The sequence below is a fragment of the Mugil cephalus genome, chromosome 12 (assembly GCF_022458985.1).
Source record: "Mugil cephalus isolate CIBA_MC_2020 chromosome 12, CIBA_Mcephalus_1.1, whole genome shotgun sequence".
NCBI lineage: Eukaryota > Metazoa > Chordata > Actinopteri > Mugiliformes > Mugilidae > Mugil > Mugil cephalus.
The window spans coordinates 18,389,576-18,405,656 of NC_061781.1; the positions used below are offsets into that span (position 1 = coordinate 18,389,576).

Below are 16,081 nucleotides of genomic sequence, written 5' to 3' on the forward strand. Positions count from 1 at the left end.
CTTAACATATTATTTTAGATTAAAAAACTAATCTTAAAAGTGATCCAGTGGACTTGTTAGAGGAGAGATTAAGATGTCATACCTCAGTCATTATGAGTCCTGTCAGAGTTATACCAGCTGTTGAAGGCCTAGTAAACCAGGGAGACCAGCACATCTGGGTGAGTTTGACTCAACTACACTGGCTATTGCTCGTCAGCTCAACAGTTAATGTCAATACTTCACCTGCACAGAAGACAACCTCCCTGTGCACAAGAGAACAACGGACCAATAGACGCCTTTGCCCTAGGAAAGATTCCTTGGTTGTTTTATTTGAAAGCTATCTTGAAAAAATCTAAAAAGTTTTACAGAGCAGGTTGGGGCCCAAGTCAATCTCCTACTCGCAGGTAGAGAAGTCTCAGAGCCAATGAGTAATATATACTTTCTAATTAAGAAAGGACCAACCTATCTGTCACTAACAGCTGTTAGACTTCATGGGTAGGAGCGGTACACCAACTAGTGACCCAGCTGTATTTATTTTGTTGAACGTCCTGCCCTCGACACCTCAAATGCGTCAGAAGCGAAACGTCTTAGCAAAGCGGAAAGCAGAAGAGCATCTTGTCCTTGTCTCCACCGGATGCCGTGATTTACTCCAGCAGTTCCTGTCCACGCAACAACAATCCTGGTTATAGTTCAGCTAAAGTTCAGCAGGCAACAGTTTTTATAAGTAACAGTTCAGCTGCACTTCAGTTGTTTATGGGAGCACACATTAATCAAGCAGAAGACAATAACCTATTTAATCTGTATTATAATGACCCATTGCATAACTCTCTACAAATTTAGAATTGTTTCCTAGAAATACTTACAGGAGTTCTTCTCTGGGATGGTGAACTGTTTCCTCTGTAATTCCTGATTGCATACAGGAATCCCTCCAGAGGGCCATGTGTATACACCGGTGGGGACAATTGTTCTGGCCTAAATATGTGGTTTCTCATGAACATGCCAATTTGATACAACACCTTCTCTGACATAGTTAATTCACTGCATTATTTCAGGGGACCCCACTAAATAGTGTGCCAGTTTTTCACCATTAAGATTGTAAATTTGCATTTTTCTATCTGGAGTAGAGCCCAGTTTCGGTGCATGCTGAGTTATTATACAAAGTGTTATAGGTTCATGGGCTTGTAGGCGAGTAACAGCTCCAGGCTCCATACAGGGGTTTCTTCTCCTCTCTGACCTCTTCTCTTTCTGTCATCATATCATCATGTTAACATATCCAGATCCTCCTATATACTGTACAACCCAACAGAATGTTGAAGGGTTAAAACAAACATATACTAAAAACCATTTCTTTTGTAATTTATTCATTTATTTATTCAAACTATATTGGAAAACAAAAACTGTATATACAAATAATACAGATGTGATCAACCTGGCCATAAGGCAGGACAAAATTATGGATGTAAATAAATGAAGTAGAAGGACATTCAGGACAAATAATCAACAACTCATAATCAACAGCCCTTTTTTACAGAGTTTTTACACCTTAAAGATTTATTTATTACATTAAATGAAGCAGGTTGTAACTTTGGTTGCCCTACTTTTGTGCAGATGATTTTCCCCAAAACAGTCAACAAGTTGACACCAAATTCAGTCTGGTCATTATCATGAACTAAACGTGTGATGATGTTTTTACATTCAAATTTTAGAGTTCTTCTGGTTTAGTCCAACTGAATATATACAGCAGTGAAATAAATGTGTTACTAAAAGCCTTTTTTTTTAATCGACAATATAAATATAGAAAAGGCACAACAATGCAAAATGGTCAGGATAAAATTAAGCTAGAAAATTCAAAATTAATTGAAATGAAACTAAAATATAACAAGATTAGATTAGATCAGGTTAGATTTAACTTTATTGTCATTACACGTGTACAAGTACTGAGCAACGAAATGTACTTTAGCATCTAACCAGAAGTGCATGTAGCATAAATAGTGTGGTATATAATTGGTATGGTACAGGTTGTTTTTTTTATAGTATATGTACAACATTTACAGATAGAAAGCGAATTAAAAGGTTTCGAGGTTGAATTAAGTTCAGGCAACATTATACTTTTCACACAAACTTGTTGTTTTGTTCGCCGCGAGGTTTAAATTGTTTTCAATGTTCTCTAAATGCCAATTAACTTGACTCCGGAAATGACGTCACCGCTATAGATGCCTTTTAAGCGTGAAGAGGAATCACTTCAACACTTATTAGTTCATCGTGGTCAGTGGGAATTTGCTGTCACACATGCGCAGTTTAGACCTTTTAGAGACGCTTTCACCGAAAATAAATCTACTACTGCAACAACTACTATTATAAATATACTAGAAAAACTTTAGGAATCTTTACGTACACATGTCTGTACGTTGCATACATACCTAACCACAAACACTCTCTCCACACAGGCTTGCTTCTTGCCGCAACCTGTGTCGGTGCGCAGAAATCAGTGCAGAGTGAGACCTCTTCAATTCTCCCCTTACACAAGTGTCATTTTGTCTGCATGGCCACCGGGGTCGTAAAATGTTTTGCCGGTCTGCGTTCAAGACCTCATTGTTTCTGCAGCCCTGCGTGGAGGTGAGGCGACGCTGCACGTCCTCTCCGTGAATTTAAATGAGGGCGGACGTGTTCAAAGGTTCAGACCCCGATTACACATTCACAGCTCTTTCCGGATGTCGTATGAACTTGTTGTGTTTTATCATTGCACTGCATCGTACTTATTGCAGCCTCGACGTTGAAATGCTGCTTGCACATTAATTCATCTGAATTTAACAATAATAATAATGATAATAATAACAATAATAATAATAATGATAATTGAGAGCTGTTAGAAGAGCCTTTTCTGTTCAGCATTTTGCAGCTAATCCCTTTGAAGGAACTATTTATAACGTTGTTAAGAAGCTTTAACATGTGACAGTAAATAGACGGGATACCTACATTTTGAGTGTATATTTTACAACTGATTTTAAATGTATTTTATTAAAGGAAAGAAATATAGATTGCCCTTCGTCCCCTTGTGTTTTCTACTCTGTAACTCCTCCCATTTTCCAGTTAACATTTGATTTCTCTTTTTCTGCTCAAAGGTTATTTTCAGCTGACCACCGCTGGCTCCAGTCTGTGAGGGAAACACACAACAGTTTCTCACACTCAGCCACAGGTAAGTGTTATTCTGTTGTAAAAAAAATAGTAAAAAAAACAACAGTTTCCTTCATCTGTGTGTTAGGGAACTGTTAAACCTGCCTTACTCATTTATTAACTGGATTGAACTTGGTGTTTTTTGTTTGTTTGCTTGTTTGTTTTTTGTTGTTTTTTTTTGTGCTTTTCAGGGTCCAAGATGATAAAGAAGATACTTGTTGATGTAGACTGTGGGGTGGACGATGCTCAGGCCATCATGTTGGCACTGGCTGCCCCCAACGTGAAGCTCCTGGGCATCACCTGCGTTCATGGAAACACCACAGTGGAGAATGTGTGCAAGAACACGCTGAGGATCCTGAAAGCCTGCAAAAAGCTTGAGGTGGGCACAAGCAGCCCCGTTGTGATTTTCCATCCATATTTTCTTCTCGGCCAACGGTGTTGATTATTGTCTGGAATTTACTAGTGTGTCATGTGACGATCAGGATGTTCATGTTGATGAAAATGCCTCCACAAAGGCTTGTTGTTCCTCAAATCGCATGACTCGATGCAGAACAACCAGAAGCAGCTCTGTTATCGTTAGAGGACAAGTCAGAGCCGCATGAAGATAAGATTAGATGATATTATTTGTTGCTAAGAAACAGGAATTAAAACAAAACGACTGACGTGATGCTTTAGTAAATTACTGCTTACAAGTTAGGACACAGGTCTTCAAACAGGGGTTCTGTGACCCCTGTGGGGACCGCAGAGGTACTGCAGAGGGGGTCGCAAAACCTTTGATTGATTAGACATTATTTATATATTTTTTAAATATTCCCCCACAAATTTAAATTTCTTTAAATACACGAATTGTCCAGCAATTGGCTGAGAGCCTATTTAGTCCCCAGGTTGAACCTGTGCATTATTTGAATAGCTTGATACTGAATACAAAATTATGATAATAGTGTACATTTATAAATAGCACTAGGCCGAATTTAATACAGAACACATATAGTAGGTAGGGGGTCCCCCCTCTCCATCAGTTTGGGGTTCCTTGGGGGTCCTTGGCCTGAAAAGACCCCTGAGTTAGGATTTGATTTCATATTGAACATAAGATGAACATCAACGACGTCACACTAAGCTAAAAATAAACAAACATCATAAAGATAACACTCATAACATGTGCTCAGTTCATCTGGCGTCCTCTTCTGGTCACGGATCAGGTTCCGGTGTTTAAAGGTGCAGCTAGGTCTATCCTCGGGGACAGGATCAACGCGGGACACTTGCACGGGCAGGACGGCCTGGGGGACGTTCCCGACCCCGACGCTCCCGGTCTGGAGCTGGTTCAGAAGGAGCACGCCGTCTCCGCTATGATCCGGATCGTTAACGAGAACCCGGGAGAGGTGAGAGATGGAGGAGATGTGTTTGTGTGTAGGCTGCACACGCGTGCACCGTTCATGTCTTGAGTGTGCGTTTCTTTCCCAGGTGTCCCTGGTCGCCACGGCACCGCTCACCAACCTGGCTCTGGCTGTGAGGATGGACCCGTCTCTGCCTAGCAAACTGCGAGGGCTCTACATCATGGGAGGCAACACTGAATGTGAGTGCGTCAACTTGTGGTCTGACAGTCAAGTTATTGATTCATAGATTACTTTGACAAATCTCTAATGATGTTATTTTTAAAATCTTGTTTACACAGTAAAATCAGCATATCCAAATTAACACTGTAAGAGTTGATCTTAACACTTTAAAGTGTCTATATGTGTCCATAATTTAACACTTTTTCAAGTGTTGGTACCTTTACGCTAAGTTACTGTAAATTTGACTCTTCTTGTAGTTAAATTTAACACACTGCCTAACACCAACCAGTTTTTTTTAACACTTTTATGTAGTGTTAGCAATTAACTCAGAGGACTTTCTTAACTACACAAGTGTTACTCCCATAACACTTAAAAGGTGTCAATATAATTCTTATATAATCCTACAAAAAAATACTATATATACTAATAATATAACACTTGACGTGTTAAACACAGGAGTTTAGAGTAAGAAGTTCGGAGTTAATATTTAAACGTTTACACCTAGAGGTTTGCTTTAGTGACACTTCCTTTTTGTTTTGACAACAACTATTTATCGACTGAGAGTTAATTATGATGGATTAACTCTACCCAGAGTATAATTAACTCTACTAGTGTATGTCTAGTTTAACACCAAGAATTCAACTCTTCTCAATTTGCTGTGTACCTCTATACCGTAGCGCGAGGAAACACCACAGTGTGCGGCGAGTTCAATTTCACCGCTGATCCAGAAGCTGCGTACATTGTGCTGAATGACTACCAGTGTCCTACCTACTTGTCCTGCTGGGAGTTTACCTGCTACCACACACTGCCCTGGGTAACGCTGCTTTTTACACATCTGAATGTGTAGATTCCTGTGACTCACTGGGAATATCCACCCTGCTATACGTCTGTCACGATTCAACAGACATGACAGAAAATGCCCGTGTTTTTATTTCACAGGAGTTCTGCGGCGAATGGTTAGCGCAGGACTCCGACAAAGCTCGCTTCATGGCGCGGATCTTTCGCTACACCATGGAGGCGGCGCAGACCGAACGCATTCAGAAGGAGTTCGCCAACGGGCCGGGCTTCACGTCCTGCGACTCGTACGCCATGGCGGCCGCTGTAGACGACTCGTTCGTCACGGAGAGTGACCATTATCCGGTTACCGTGGAGCTGACGGGCACACACACCAGGGGGATGATGGTGGTGAGCCATGCGAGTTTCCTGGAGAAGAATCACAAGGCATTCATCGTGAAGAAGGTGGATATGGAGAAGTTCAAGAAGATGATGATGGACGCTTTAAAATAATGGCTCTGACAGAGGAGTTCTCATTCGCTGTTGGATTTTTTTATGTCATACTGGCTGTGAAAGAACAATGGTGCTAAGACTCACAGATTGTCTCTATTTGTATTTTTAGTGATTGTAATATATAGGAAAAACTAAAACAGACTGTAGCAATTTAAACTTGCTACTGCATACATAGTATGCTTCATTAAAATAATGCGTCTAATTAAAATTGTAATAGAAACTCTTGAGTTTTATTCATTAGTTATTTTATTACACACAACACAAACACTCATTCATTCAGCATAGCACATTTTTCTTGATGCTCCAAACTCCAGGCCGAGTAATGGCGCCGTTGTCTTTTGATGATGTTTCGGTAATCCTTGTGTAAGTCAGTGTCAAATGTTCTCTCATATTTCGTAGTCCTTCGCTACCCACTTTGTTGCCAGGGTCCTTCAGATGGGGCATAATTGATGCTGATACGTAGATTCAGCACGGGCAGCCATCACCTGGTCCTCAATATCCCTTCCTTCCTCTGAATCTTGATCTCGTGTCCAGCTGCAGACAACAGGAGCGATATCAGTCAGTCTTAGCAACACATCTTAAAACAGGAGACAAGTTCACTTTAATTCAAACATCAGTGTCCAATATTTTTTTTTTTTGTTTTTGTTGAGGTCGGTTACAAATCCAGAAAGAGGAAGATCAAACATTTTTTGATGTCTTTACTCTTCCTCTTCCCACCAAATGTTGCAACTATACTGACTGCCGGTCAAATCAAAGACTTTCCCCAACTTCCTTTTTTATATTTGATGTCTGATGGGGCAGTTTCTAGTTCCACCAGTCTTTTCACAGTTGCAGCGTAATTACCGCAGACTCACCATTGATCTCTTGCACTCAAAGAAGGATGTCTGCAAGGCTTTGCAGTGCCCTTCCTTCAGACACTGACTCGGCATCTTTCCCTCCTGTCATGGTAGGAAACAGGTTAGAACGTATTAGGCCAAACCGGCCACTAAACAAAAGACACAGGTAACAAAAGCCTTCACTTCTGTCTATCAGAGGCAACAAGAGTAAAGCTTTTTACAGGCTCAATGATGGTAATGCTTAAATAGCAAGATGTTTCATTTACTTACAAGGTTATTTAAATGTAAAAACTTATATCATTGCTTTCTTTAAACGTCGGGGAAAAATGACATTGCATTAATGAACATTAATGTCAACATGCTACATCATGTTTGTTGTCTAACTCCAGGGTTTCTGCAGGTTATAACAAGTGAAACTTAAGACTTTTTAAAACCTTTTTAACACCATTGTGGGTTAAATTTAAGACCTACAAAAAGTACAACAAATAAGGAAAATCAGAGACACAAAATTACTTTCAAAATAACTACATTTAATGTCACTGATCAACTCAGGACATTCCTGGGGTGGGCTCCACAGATGAGGAACAGAAACAGAACAGGCCAGGGCCAGATGGGGATGGATGTAAGGTTTTCAGGCTTGAGTAAATGTAATTTCAGACCCACAGTGAAAAATATGCTCTTTTTAAGACCTTAAATTGGGCTGATCAAATCTTAGACTTTTTAAGACTCTGCAGGAACCCTGTAAAACCTTGTCTATCACAGTATCAGACAGCCACTCTTCCAAACTGTGCTGCAGCAGCAGACGGGCTGAAGCTTAATACACTTACGGGCAATAAACTGGACAACATATGCATCTCTTATTTTAAATCCACTTTTTCCCATTCTTTATTAATTCTTATTTTTTATTCTTTATTTTACAGCAACCACATAAGAATGAATTGTGCCATGATAGAAGGATAGATAACTAACAAACAAGGTAACAGAAATTAAAATAATACATCTGTCACCTGATTTTTTTTTTCTCAATTGTGCTATTTTCTGACTGAAATATTACATATTCATACATAGTCTAAGCTGAGCCAGTAAATGTCCTAAAATGAAATTCCCCATCCAACTAAAATAAACGAACACAGGTTACATTCATATAATAGGCGACAAACTGCCTAGTATACAAATTGTGTCAATATTTCTATATTTTGATATCGGTTTGTTGATGGGATAAATTACATGTAAAAATTTTAAAAGAAACTTCCCTAACTTTGTTGGTGACACAATACTTTTTCTCATTATTATAAATTATTAATAAGCCAAACTGTATTCCAAATAATATGATAAGATTTAGAGTCCCTCTCTTCATCAGCTAAAATAGTTACATTTTCTCTGCACATATTCTTCGCAAGTGTTTTATTTAAGTGTCTGTGCATTACATGTGTGCCCTTTAAGCCGGAAAACCCTGAAAAATTTCTTTATGTTTTCATAATGGCAAAAAAGACCCTTAACCTTGATCCGAAAGTTGTAAATTTACAGAGTTAGCCAGTTAGCTTACAGACGATCATTTGAAGCGCAAAGTGTTCATATGTAAATGTATCTTGACGCCGATTTAAACACCGTCGGGCAGCAATGAAAGCAATGTAGAGAGAACGCACAGTAAATTAAGTGTGCGCCACGTACTGTACAAATTAATGTTTTTATAACGGAGTCTGGTATTGCGCAGCGTTCAATGACAGGAGCATAGCGGGGCGAGATAATGACCTCAACCAAAATGTTAACTAGGTGTTTTACATTCCACAGGTGCAGTCATTTGCTCTACCCTTGTAATATAAGTTCAAGTTTATTGCACACTGTTGTTAGTTAGTTGGGGTTTAGGCTAAACATGCTCGGCCAGGGTTCATTACACTTACCTTGACAACACAGTCGTGCTGAAGGAGACATGCCTTGAAGTCCTCTCTGATACCGGCACAGGCTCTTGTGTCCTCCTCTTTGTCCTCGTAATACTTCGGCATCGTTCACAATCCTCTTCGACACCAATACCGTCGCACTTATAAACTCAGAAACTTAATAATCAGCTAACCAACAGCAGCGACATAGATATTATTATGAAAGCTGTCAGCCACCATGTTTCTCGAAGTGCATCATGGGAAACCGGAAGTGATTGACCCAATAACGCGTGTGGATCCGGGGAAGGCTTGTAGTTTTCTCCATGTGATCAATAGATCTGGGAAACGTTTACTTCATTTTCTGGTCGTATTTGCAAAGCTTTCTACTTTGCTTTCAATCCGTCACCTCAAAAGTTTAGTGAAATCAAACCTGGTGATGCAGATGATATGAGTAATGCAAGCAGAACAAAATCACAAAACACAAAATGGCTATGAATTCTACCAACTTTTGTCATTTATTTCAAAGATGTCCATGAAAAACGATGCTGAAACCATCAGAATCAGGCATACACATGTACACGATGAAGGCACATAAAATGATGGGTGCCAGGGGATGTCGAGCAATGCTTTCATTCTGTTTGTCTTTCCACTTTCTGCAAATGGGGTGACAGAATCACACACATGACCACTTCATGCATTGAGTTTCTGTTTGTATGTGGATGCAGACAAAAGGGGTTTGAGACAGTCCTTTTAGCATTACAAAAATTGTCCTTCCACTTTCATATTAACACAGTTAAAATGGCTTGCTCCCATCCCCATTCTCCCAAATAAAAATTCAACAAAAGTCTGAACCTGTTACTAGAAAACAGCTCCAGTGTAGATCAGGGGTAGAAGGGCCTGTTCCGACAAAAATCAAAACATTGTTTATAGATTACAAATGATAATCATGCATGTAAATGAGCACAACTCAAAAAAAGAGCCCCATTTTCATGTCACTTCAACCTAAAGGCACTGCACTACCCCCTCAATAAACCACCAACATATAAAATGAGTGGAGTTTCATTTAACAGCTTCCACTCAGAACGTCGACCACACACACACACACACACACACACACACACTAAACCATGTCAAGTGGATTTCAATAAAGTATTAAGAGAAGGTGAGAGAGAGAAATAGATAAGATAGATACTTGTTGCTGTTTATGTATTTACAATCAGTGGCACACTGCAATAATCAGTAGTCGTAATATTCTGTCTAATCAGAAAACAGATCCGTGAATGATCAAGTGAATTGTAAAGTGGAGGATTGTGGAAAAGAAATGAAAGTTACATACAGTGATGATGTGACTGTGACAAAAAAGAAGGGAAAAAGCAGTGCAAATCACGCCGTTTCAAGATGATAATCTGGAAAATAAAACCCTCCCCCCACCGTGTTTACTAATTCAGCATATAACCGCTATAGTCAACCACTTATATGACTGTTATTTTTAAAATATTAGTATATCCAGCAATCAACGTAGAGGCAAAAAGTGAAAGGGAACAAATTCAAATAATGTTGTTGGGACCTGGATATAAGGCACGTTTTTTTTTTTTTTCTTTTTTACAATTTTGACCCACATCCACAACTACGTCAACAGAATCTATTCACAACTTTCCTACTCTTCAGCCGTTTAACAGCAAAAATGAATTAATTTTGTTATGTTTGACTTCCAGTGAGAAAGAAACTGGTACAGACTGAATCGAGGCACCTGCACCAACAGACAAGCCACAGACCACAAGCAGCTGTTCCGATGAAAAACGAAATGTACAACAGCAATTTAGGAAAAAAAAAAAAAAAAAGTACACGAAAACACAGACTCCCAACTACCATAAACATCTCTGAATAGAATAAAAATATATTTTACCTCTTGTACAAATTAAAGATTTATTTCAAATAAATTAAGTCACCTTCATAGATCGTCAGTCGTAGTTGTAATAATATATCAGTATAACAATATATTCCTTCAAATGGCGCAAAGGCAATGTCCGATTGGTTTTCTATAAATGGACACTGAGGTCATACACAGCCTTTCAGACAAGAGGTGAGATAGATATGGTGTCATGGTAATATTTTCTTGATGGATTAGAGTTGTTACCACTGGTACTGGCCTATGGTCTAAGTTGTTACCAGCTGGCTACAGGCAGGATTTGAGTTTCAGGATGTGACTTACAATACTCTGGGAATGAGGAAAACATTTTAGTTTGAGCTGGTGTTGATCGAGAGCTCTGTCATCTCTGCTGAGAACACAGAGCAACTGGCCATTAGTGACGATAACATTCTTGATCATCACGGGCTTGGCTGAGGCGCTAGTGACAGTGCAATGCCCCAGCTTACCCAAAGGTGGCAGCATCGAGTTATAGAGAAGTGTTTGGCAGCATCTACACCAGTGGCCAGTTCGACCGGTTCTCCCAGATGTGACGATTCGACCTCAGTCGTCCAGGAATTTTTCTGATTGTTTTCAAAGTTGCTGAACAACGCAGTCACACTGTGAACCAGCGCAGGGAGCAGATGTCTTCACACGCTCCGCTGTTGTTCATCAGACAGTAGTATTCACATTCTCACAAATAAATGAAGAAAACAAGAGTGAGACAGAGATGCAAAAAAGAAAAGGAGAAACCGCTCAATGAGAAGCAAATTAATAATAAAAGTACACCAGGAAGAGTGGAGACGGAGAGGTGGTGTTCTTCAGACAAGCTCAGATGAGCAACTCTAGTGCTTGTTGCTAGGAGCCAGAGGCCCTGCGTAAGCAGTCTAGGAGATTTTGGTCCCCCATGGGGCCATGATTCATAAAGCCCCTCCAGTAGAGTCAGCCAGTTATCCTCTTTATATGTATCTGCAGGGAGAGAAAAGACCACCGTGTGTGTTAGTGGATAAAAATAAGGTTGTACGTATCTGGAGCAGGTGATATTCATCACATACTGGACAAGAGATTAACAGGTGCACAGTGTGACCGGCTTACTTCGCTGAGGATGGCCCACACAGCAGAGTCTTTGAGTACAGAAAGCCTCAGAGCCAGAACAGGATTGAAGGAAGGATCGACAGCTCCTTCTGCCACCCCTTTCTCAAACTGACCTGCGTATTTAAAACAAATGATTAAGCAAATGTATAATTTATGTAGTCTTACTTAATCATTACCACATTGTGTGTGTGTGTGTGTTTTTTGTTAAGAAACACTTCTCCCTTTTTTCTTTTTTTTTTCAAGAAACACAGAGTTAAATAGAAGAAAATATCAGGACAATCAAAGAATCAGAGAGAAAGTCGGAGAAGCTGCTGAAAAAAGGTGACAAAGAACATTTCATACACCTTTTCTTTTGTACACTCGCACATCAGTGTGAAATCTGATCATGATGACGCAATGTGTTTGTAAGCTTTTACACATCCATAAAAATAGAAGACAGATAAATTCATTTACCGATCCTGTAAAAGCGATCTTCGGTACGCTTGTACTTCTCTTTGGTCTGCAGTCCGTTTTCCTAATAAATGAAGACGACAACAGACAAAATGTGAGCTACAAACTGAATTGACCCGCATCCAAACAGGTGTCAGCGGCCGTCCTCAGTGGCAGCGTGGATCACTATGACGGAATGTATCACCTCTGACAGGGGCATGCAATTCTGGCACGCTCATGTTCCTGTCAATAATCAATAAGCCGGGTCCCCTAAGAGCAGCCACTCAATGTAATCTAATCCGGGCTATTTGCACATTGCATCAGAGAAGGGGTGACAGACTGTGCATGTGCGTGTGTGTCTCCCTACCGAAACAGGCAGTATTTCCACTGTGGTGTTCTCGATCTTGTCCCCGGGGTGCTCCTGGTTGCCGCTGCGAAACAGGAACCTGTCAATCAAATCAAGGATTCATCTTAGTATTTACATTTAGGGATGAGCACACAAACACGGTCCATCTAAACATTTACGTCAGTGTAATTAATTAACTTTGGATGTGCTTAACGAGAGTAAACACCTTTGTGACCCGAGGCCTTAAATTTCAGCTGTGCTGACAGGACATCAAAAGCTAAACAGCTAGAGAGTTTGAGTCGAAAGGAAATGCTCAGACACAAGCAATGACAGATTATAAAAGCAAACTACTGATTAGATGTTTACCAATCAGCACGGCCAAAGAGTCTGAGTGGATGAATAATACAAAGACACAGTCTGGCCCCTTTCCCACTCACTGCCACTTAACGCAAGAGTGACCGACACTGTCTAACATGATCTTTACAGAAACAGTGGGCGCAGCCGTCACATTTTCACCTATACGAACATGAATTCAAAGTCTGCTCTGCTATAAGCAACCGGGACGTCTGTCACCTCCCTTTACATTCACAGTCTTGCTCTCTTTCCACCAAAGAGAGTAGGTAGCTGGCCCCAGAATGCTTAATTTAGAGCACTCTCATTACCTCACTCTGATCCCTGGAGTCCTACAGCGCAAGTCTGCGCGCACACACTCTCACACACACAGACACACAAAAGCTCAACCTGAATCCCTGAAGGACAACAGGCTAAAATAAATGTACGATGGATATTTCCATGTGCCTCTGCCTGAATGTGCTACTGTTAGGGCCATGACATCAAAATGCTGAATATATCCAACTGCAATGCCATTAATACGGAACCATACACACAAAGCACTCATCTTCATATTTACCTCTCTATGCTAATAGGTCTGTCAAATTTGAAGAGGACGTAGTCCCCTGCAGTAGGAGTGATGGCCCAGAAGAAATCCTCTCCCAGGTACGTCTTCTCCAACGTGTGACCCTGATACACCTGCAAGACGCAAGTTACATTTTTGCTCTTGTATTTGTATTAATTGACAACATAAAAATAAGACACCTTCAAAAATTGATACCTTCATTGAAGTAGAGACCTCAGCCGGGGGGTTTACGTGCATCTTGTGGAGCAGGGGCTTTAGGAAGTCTTTGTCCTGCAGATTCAGACGGAGGGGAAACCAGTGTTCAGCACAGGAAGTAACTTCTCCTGAAAACAACTGTCAGGGCGCGATACTCACTGTGAGTTTCTGTATCTTTCCAGCGAGAGAAGAATGAAGGCCCACATGTTGAAACAGAGAGGGTCTAAAGCGCACGCGAAGGCTGGACTTCTGCCGCTCGCAGTGTTTCTGAGGGAAAAAGAAAGGTCGGGAATAATGAGACTGATTCTCCTCGCGCCGGCACTTTTAGCTGTGCAGTAAGACAGGGGACGTACCGCGTCTTTCTCCGGATTGCAGACCTTGACCCAAAGAATGTGGTCCAGCAGCCAGTCGATGGGCTTCTCTTTGTAGAACATAAAAATGAACTCGACAATCAGGTTTAGATCTGGAGCCTGGAACATTTTTCCTGCGGGAAAGAAAGAAGTTAAGGGATGGCCAAGAAAAACCTGCTGCTATACTGTAAGTCTTTAAATAAATAAATAAATAAGCTATTAACTAGAATTAAAACAAAATACTGTGCTGCCGCAGCAGGACCCTGTTCTCTCTCTAAAAATCATGAAACGTGGAAATATATTCAAATTTACTTGAAAGGCCCTGAAACGATTTCATTTGCTTATAACAAAGTGTTTCAATCGTTGAAGTGGGCTCAATTTTACATTACGTTTCAAGAGTTTTTTAATACTTGAGACTACTTAATGAAAGTGCCGGCAGCACACTGAATGTTCTCACATCAGTCACAATTATTTCAAAGGAACTATATTTGGAAAAGAATTAAAGGAGTGGCGGCAACAACGGCTACATTAACATGGACGGAGTTTCATCAGTCTAAATGACGAGATGATAATATATATGCTGTATATGCCCCTAAACTTTTTTTGACATGCACAAAGTTGTTCCGCCTGCTATGAAAAGTCAAATTTATGGGAAATATAACAGGAAAAAAAAAAGACTCTTAGCCTTTTCATTACGTGTCACTCAGAATACGACACATAAACTCTCTTGAGAACTTGAGTCTGTCTTTGTGAATGTGAACGCTTGAGTGAAACCAAATGCACTCCGAGAAGTGCCCTTAATCTGAGGAATGAATGTTTCAGTCACACTGACAACCAACCATTCACATATTGTAGTTACATGTTTAACGTGAATTTGCTTTTCCTGCCAATTGCAGGAGCCAATTTTCCACAGTGATCAATATAATTTCCATCTTTTCCTTTCGCTCAGCCCAGACTCATTTACATTGCATTTGACTGCTTATCATAAATCCTATTAGCATAACGGCAAGTGAATGCCTCGATGAGCGGAGCGAAAAAATCCATTTAACCAGACATGCCATTGATTGCAATCTGCTGACGACACAGATTCGGATCGTGCTTTGTTTGACAGAGCCCTGCTGAATGCTCGGTATTGATTGGGTGCTTAATGAGTTGTACCGATGAAACCCAGCTGAGAGAACTCCAGGATCATCCAGTCCTCCGACGAGAGCTGCAGGGCAAAGTTCTTCATTGTTGCAAAGTAGTTGGGCTTGGCCACGATGTCGTCTTCCAGCTACGGATGCAAAGAAAAATGAGAATTCGGAGCTGAAGAAACCGTTTTTCGGGGTGCTGGTGAGGGTTAATGTTGATGGAGAGGATGAGTAGCGGAAGGGGGACTCCTCTATGTTTACACGAGGACAGCTCTCTAACTAAACTACGGCAGCAGTCACTACAGTAGTCAGCCAATACCTCTTCACTCCAGATGAGAGCAGTCAATGGAATGAGACACACCACGGACAAGACGGATGAATAACACAGAAAGGAGAAATATTAACAGTGCAGTAAAAGTTCACAGTCAGTGGAGGGCGTTTCAAATCCCAAGTTGAACGCTTAGCTTAGCTAAGACAACAGATCCATAGATATCAGATCTCAGAGCTGCAGAAGTCTAAGAGGATTAGACTAATAACTGAGACTGACTCATGACTGGAAATAAACTCCTTTGGCTCCGAGAAATGACTGTATAACAAATTCCTTTGAGTGCTTGTCGTGTTTAATTTTGCACGACAAACTGTGAGAAAAAGCAAAGCTTGTTTAGTAACAGGACTTCCCCCCCATGAAAACGATCCTTAAAATACACTCCAAGAAGTTGTTAGTCGATGACGTCACACATGAAAACACAATGGAAGTAATGCTTTGCAAAGATGAAATCTATATTCTTGACCTGAATACACTGTATATTATACTGTAGTGTCGCATACAAAAGACACAAAAGAAGCTACAGAGGCTTTTCTGCAAAGTAACCGAAGCTTGAACACTGGCTACTGTCGACCACAGAGTGCATCAACGCCATAAACGCCGTCAGTGTGACATTTAGAAAAAAAAAAAAAAAAGAACCACAAACCCGACACCCACAGCAACAATGTCAATAGAACACAACA

The 16,081-nt window shown here is 40.5% G+C and overlaps 3 protein-coding genes across 5 annotated transcripts in view; 1 reads left to right on the forward strand and 2 right to left on the reverse strand.

Annotated features, from left to right (window-relative positions):
- The first annotated feature begins 2,500 nt into the window (after nt 1-2,500).
- si:dkey-4e7.3 (uncharacterized protein LOC402865 homolog) lies at nt 2,501-6,213 on the forward strand. Of its 2 annotated transcripts, none has more exons than XM_047600439.1 (7): nt 2,501-2,595; nt 3,102-3,175; nt 3,345-3,532; nt 4,353-4,532; nt 4,615-4,726; nt 5,384-5,520; nt 5,646-6,213. In XM_047600439.1, the coding sequence occupies exons 1-7, from the start codon at nt 2,522-2,524 to the stop codon at nt 5,991-5,993; spliced, it is 1,113 nt and encodes a 370-aa protein (XP_047456395.1). In that variant the 5' UTR covers nt 2,501-2,521; the 3' UTR covers nt 5,994-6,213. The 2 variants fall into 2 exon arrangements, with proteins under 2 accessions (XP_047456395.1, XP_047456396.1); XM_047600440.1 differs by having other exon boundaries at nt 2,576-2,653.
- An 8-nt stretch (nt 6,214-6,221) lies between these two features.
- LOC125017389 (cytochrome c oxidase assembly factor 5) lies at nt 6,222-8,977 on the reverse strand. Its single transcript, XM_047600441.1, has 3 exons — nt 8,731-8,977; nt 6,848-6,931; nt 6,222-6,527 (listed from the first exon to the last, which is right to left on the reverse strand). Exons 1-3 carry the CDS (start codon nt 8,830-8,832, stop codon nt 6,486-6,488), a joined length of 228 nt encoding a protein of 75 aa, XP_047456397.1. The 5' UTR covers nt 8,833-8,977; the 3' UTR covers nt 6,222-6,485.
- Nucleotides 8,978-9,196: 219 nt separating this feature from the next.
- The window catches only part of mgat4a (alpha-1,3-mannosyl-glycoprotein 4-beta-N-acetylglucosaminyltransferase A), a 29,586-nt gene continuing 22,701 nt past the window's right edge, over nt 9,197-16,081 (reverse strand). For both annotated transcript variants that reach the window (XM_047600438.1, XM_047600437.1), the window contains 9 exons: nt 15,102-15,216; nt 13,947-14,077; nt 13,753-13,860; nt 13,594-13,668; nt 13,393-13,511; nt 12,504-12,582; nt 12,161-12,221; nt 11,708-11,820; nt 9,197-11,581 (listed from right to left, as the gene is read on the reverse strand). In XM_047600438.1, coding sequence (XP_047456394.1) covers nt 11,555-11,581; nt 11,708-11,820; nt 12,161-12,221; nt 12,504-12,582; nt 13,393-13,511; nt 13,594-13,668; nt 13,753-13,860; nt 13,947-14,077; nt 15,102-15,216 — 828 coding nt within the window. In that variant the 3' untranslated portion in view covers nt 9,197-11,554. The remainder of the gene's footprint in view (nt 11,582-11,707; nt 11,821-12,160; nt 12,222-12,503; nt 12,583-13,392; nt 13,512-13,593; nt 13,669-13,752; nt 13,861-13,946; nt 14,078-15,101; nt 15,217-16,081) is intronic.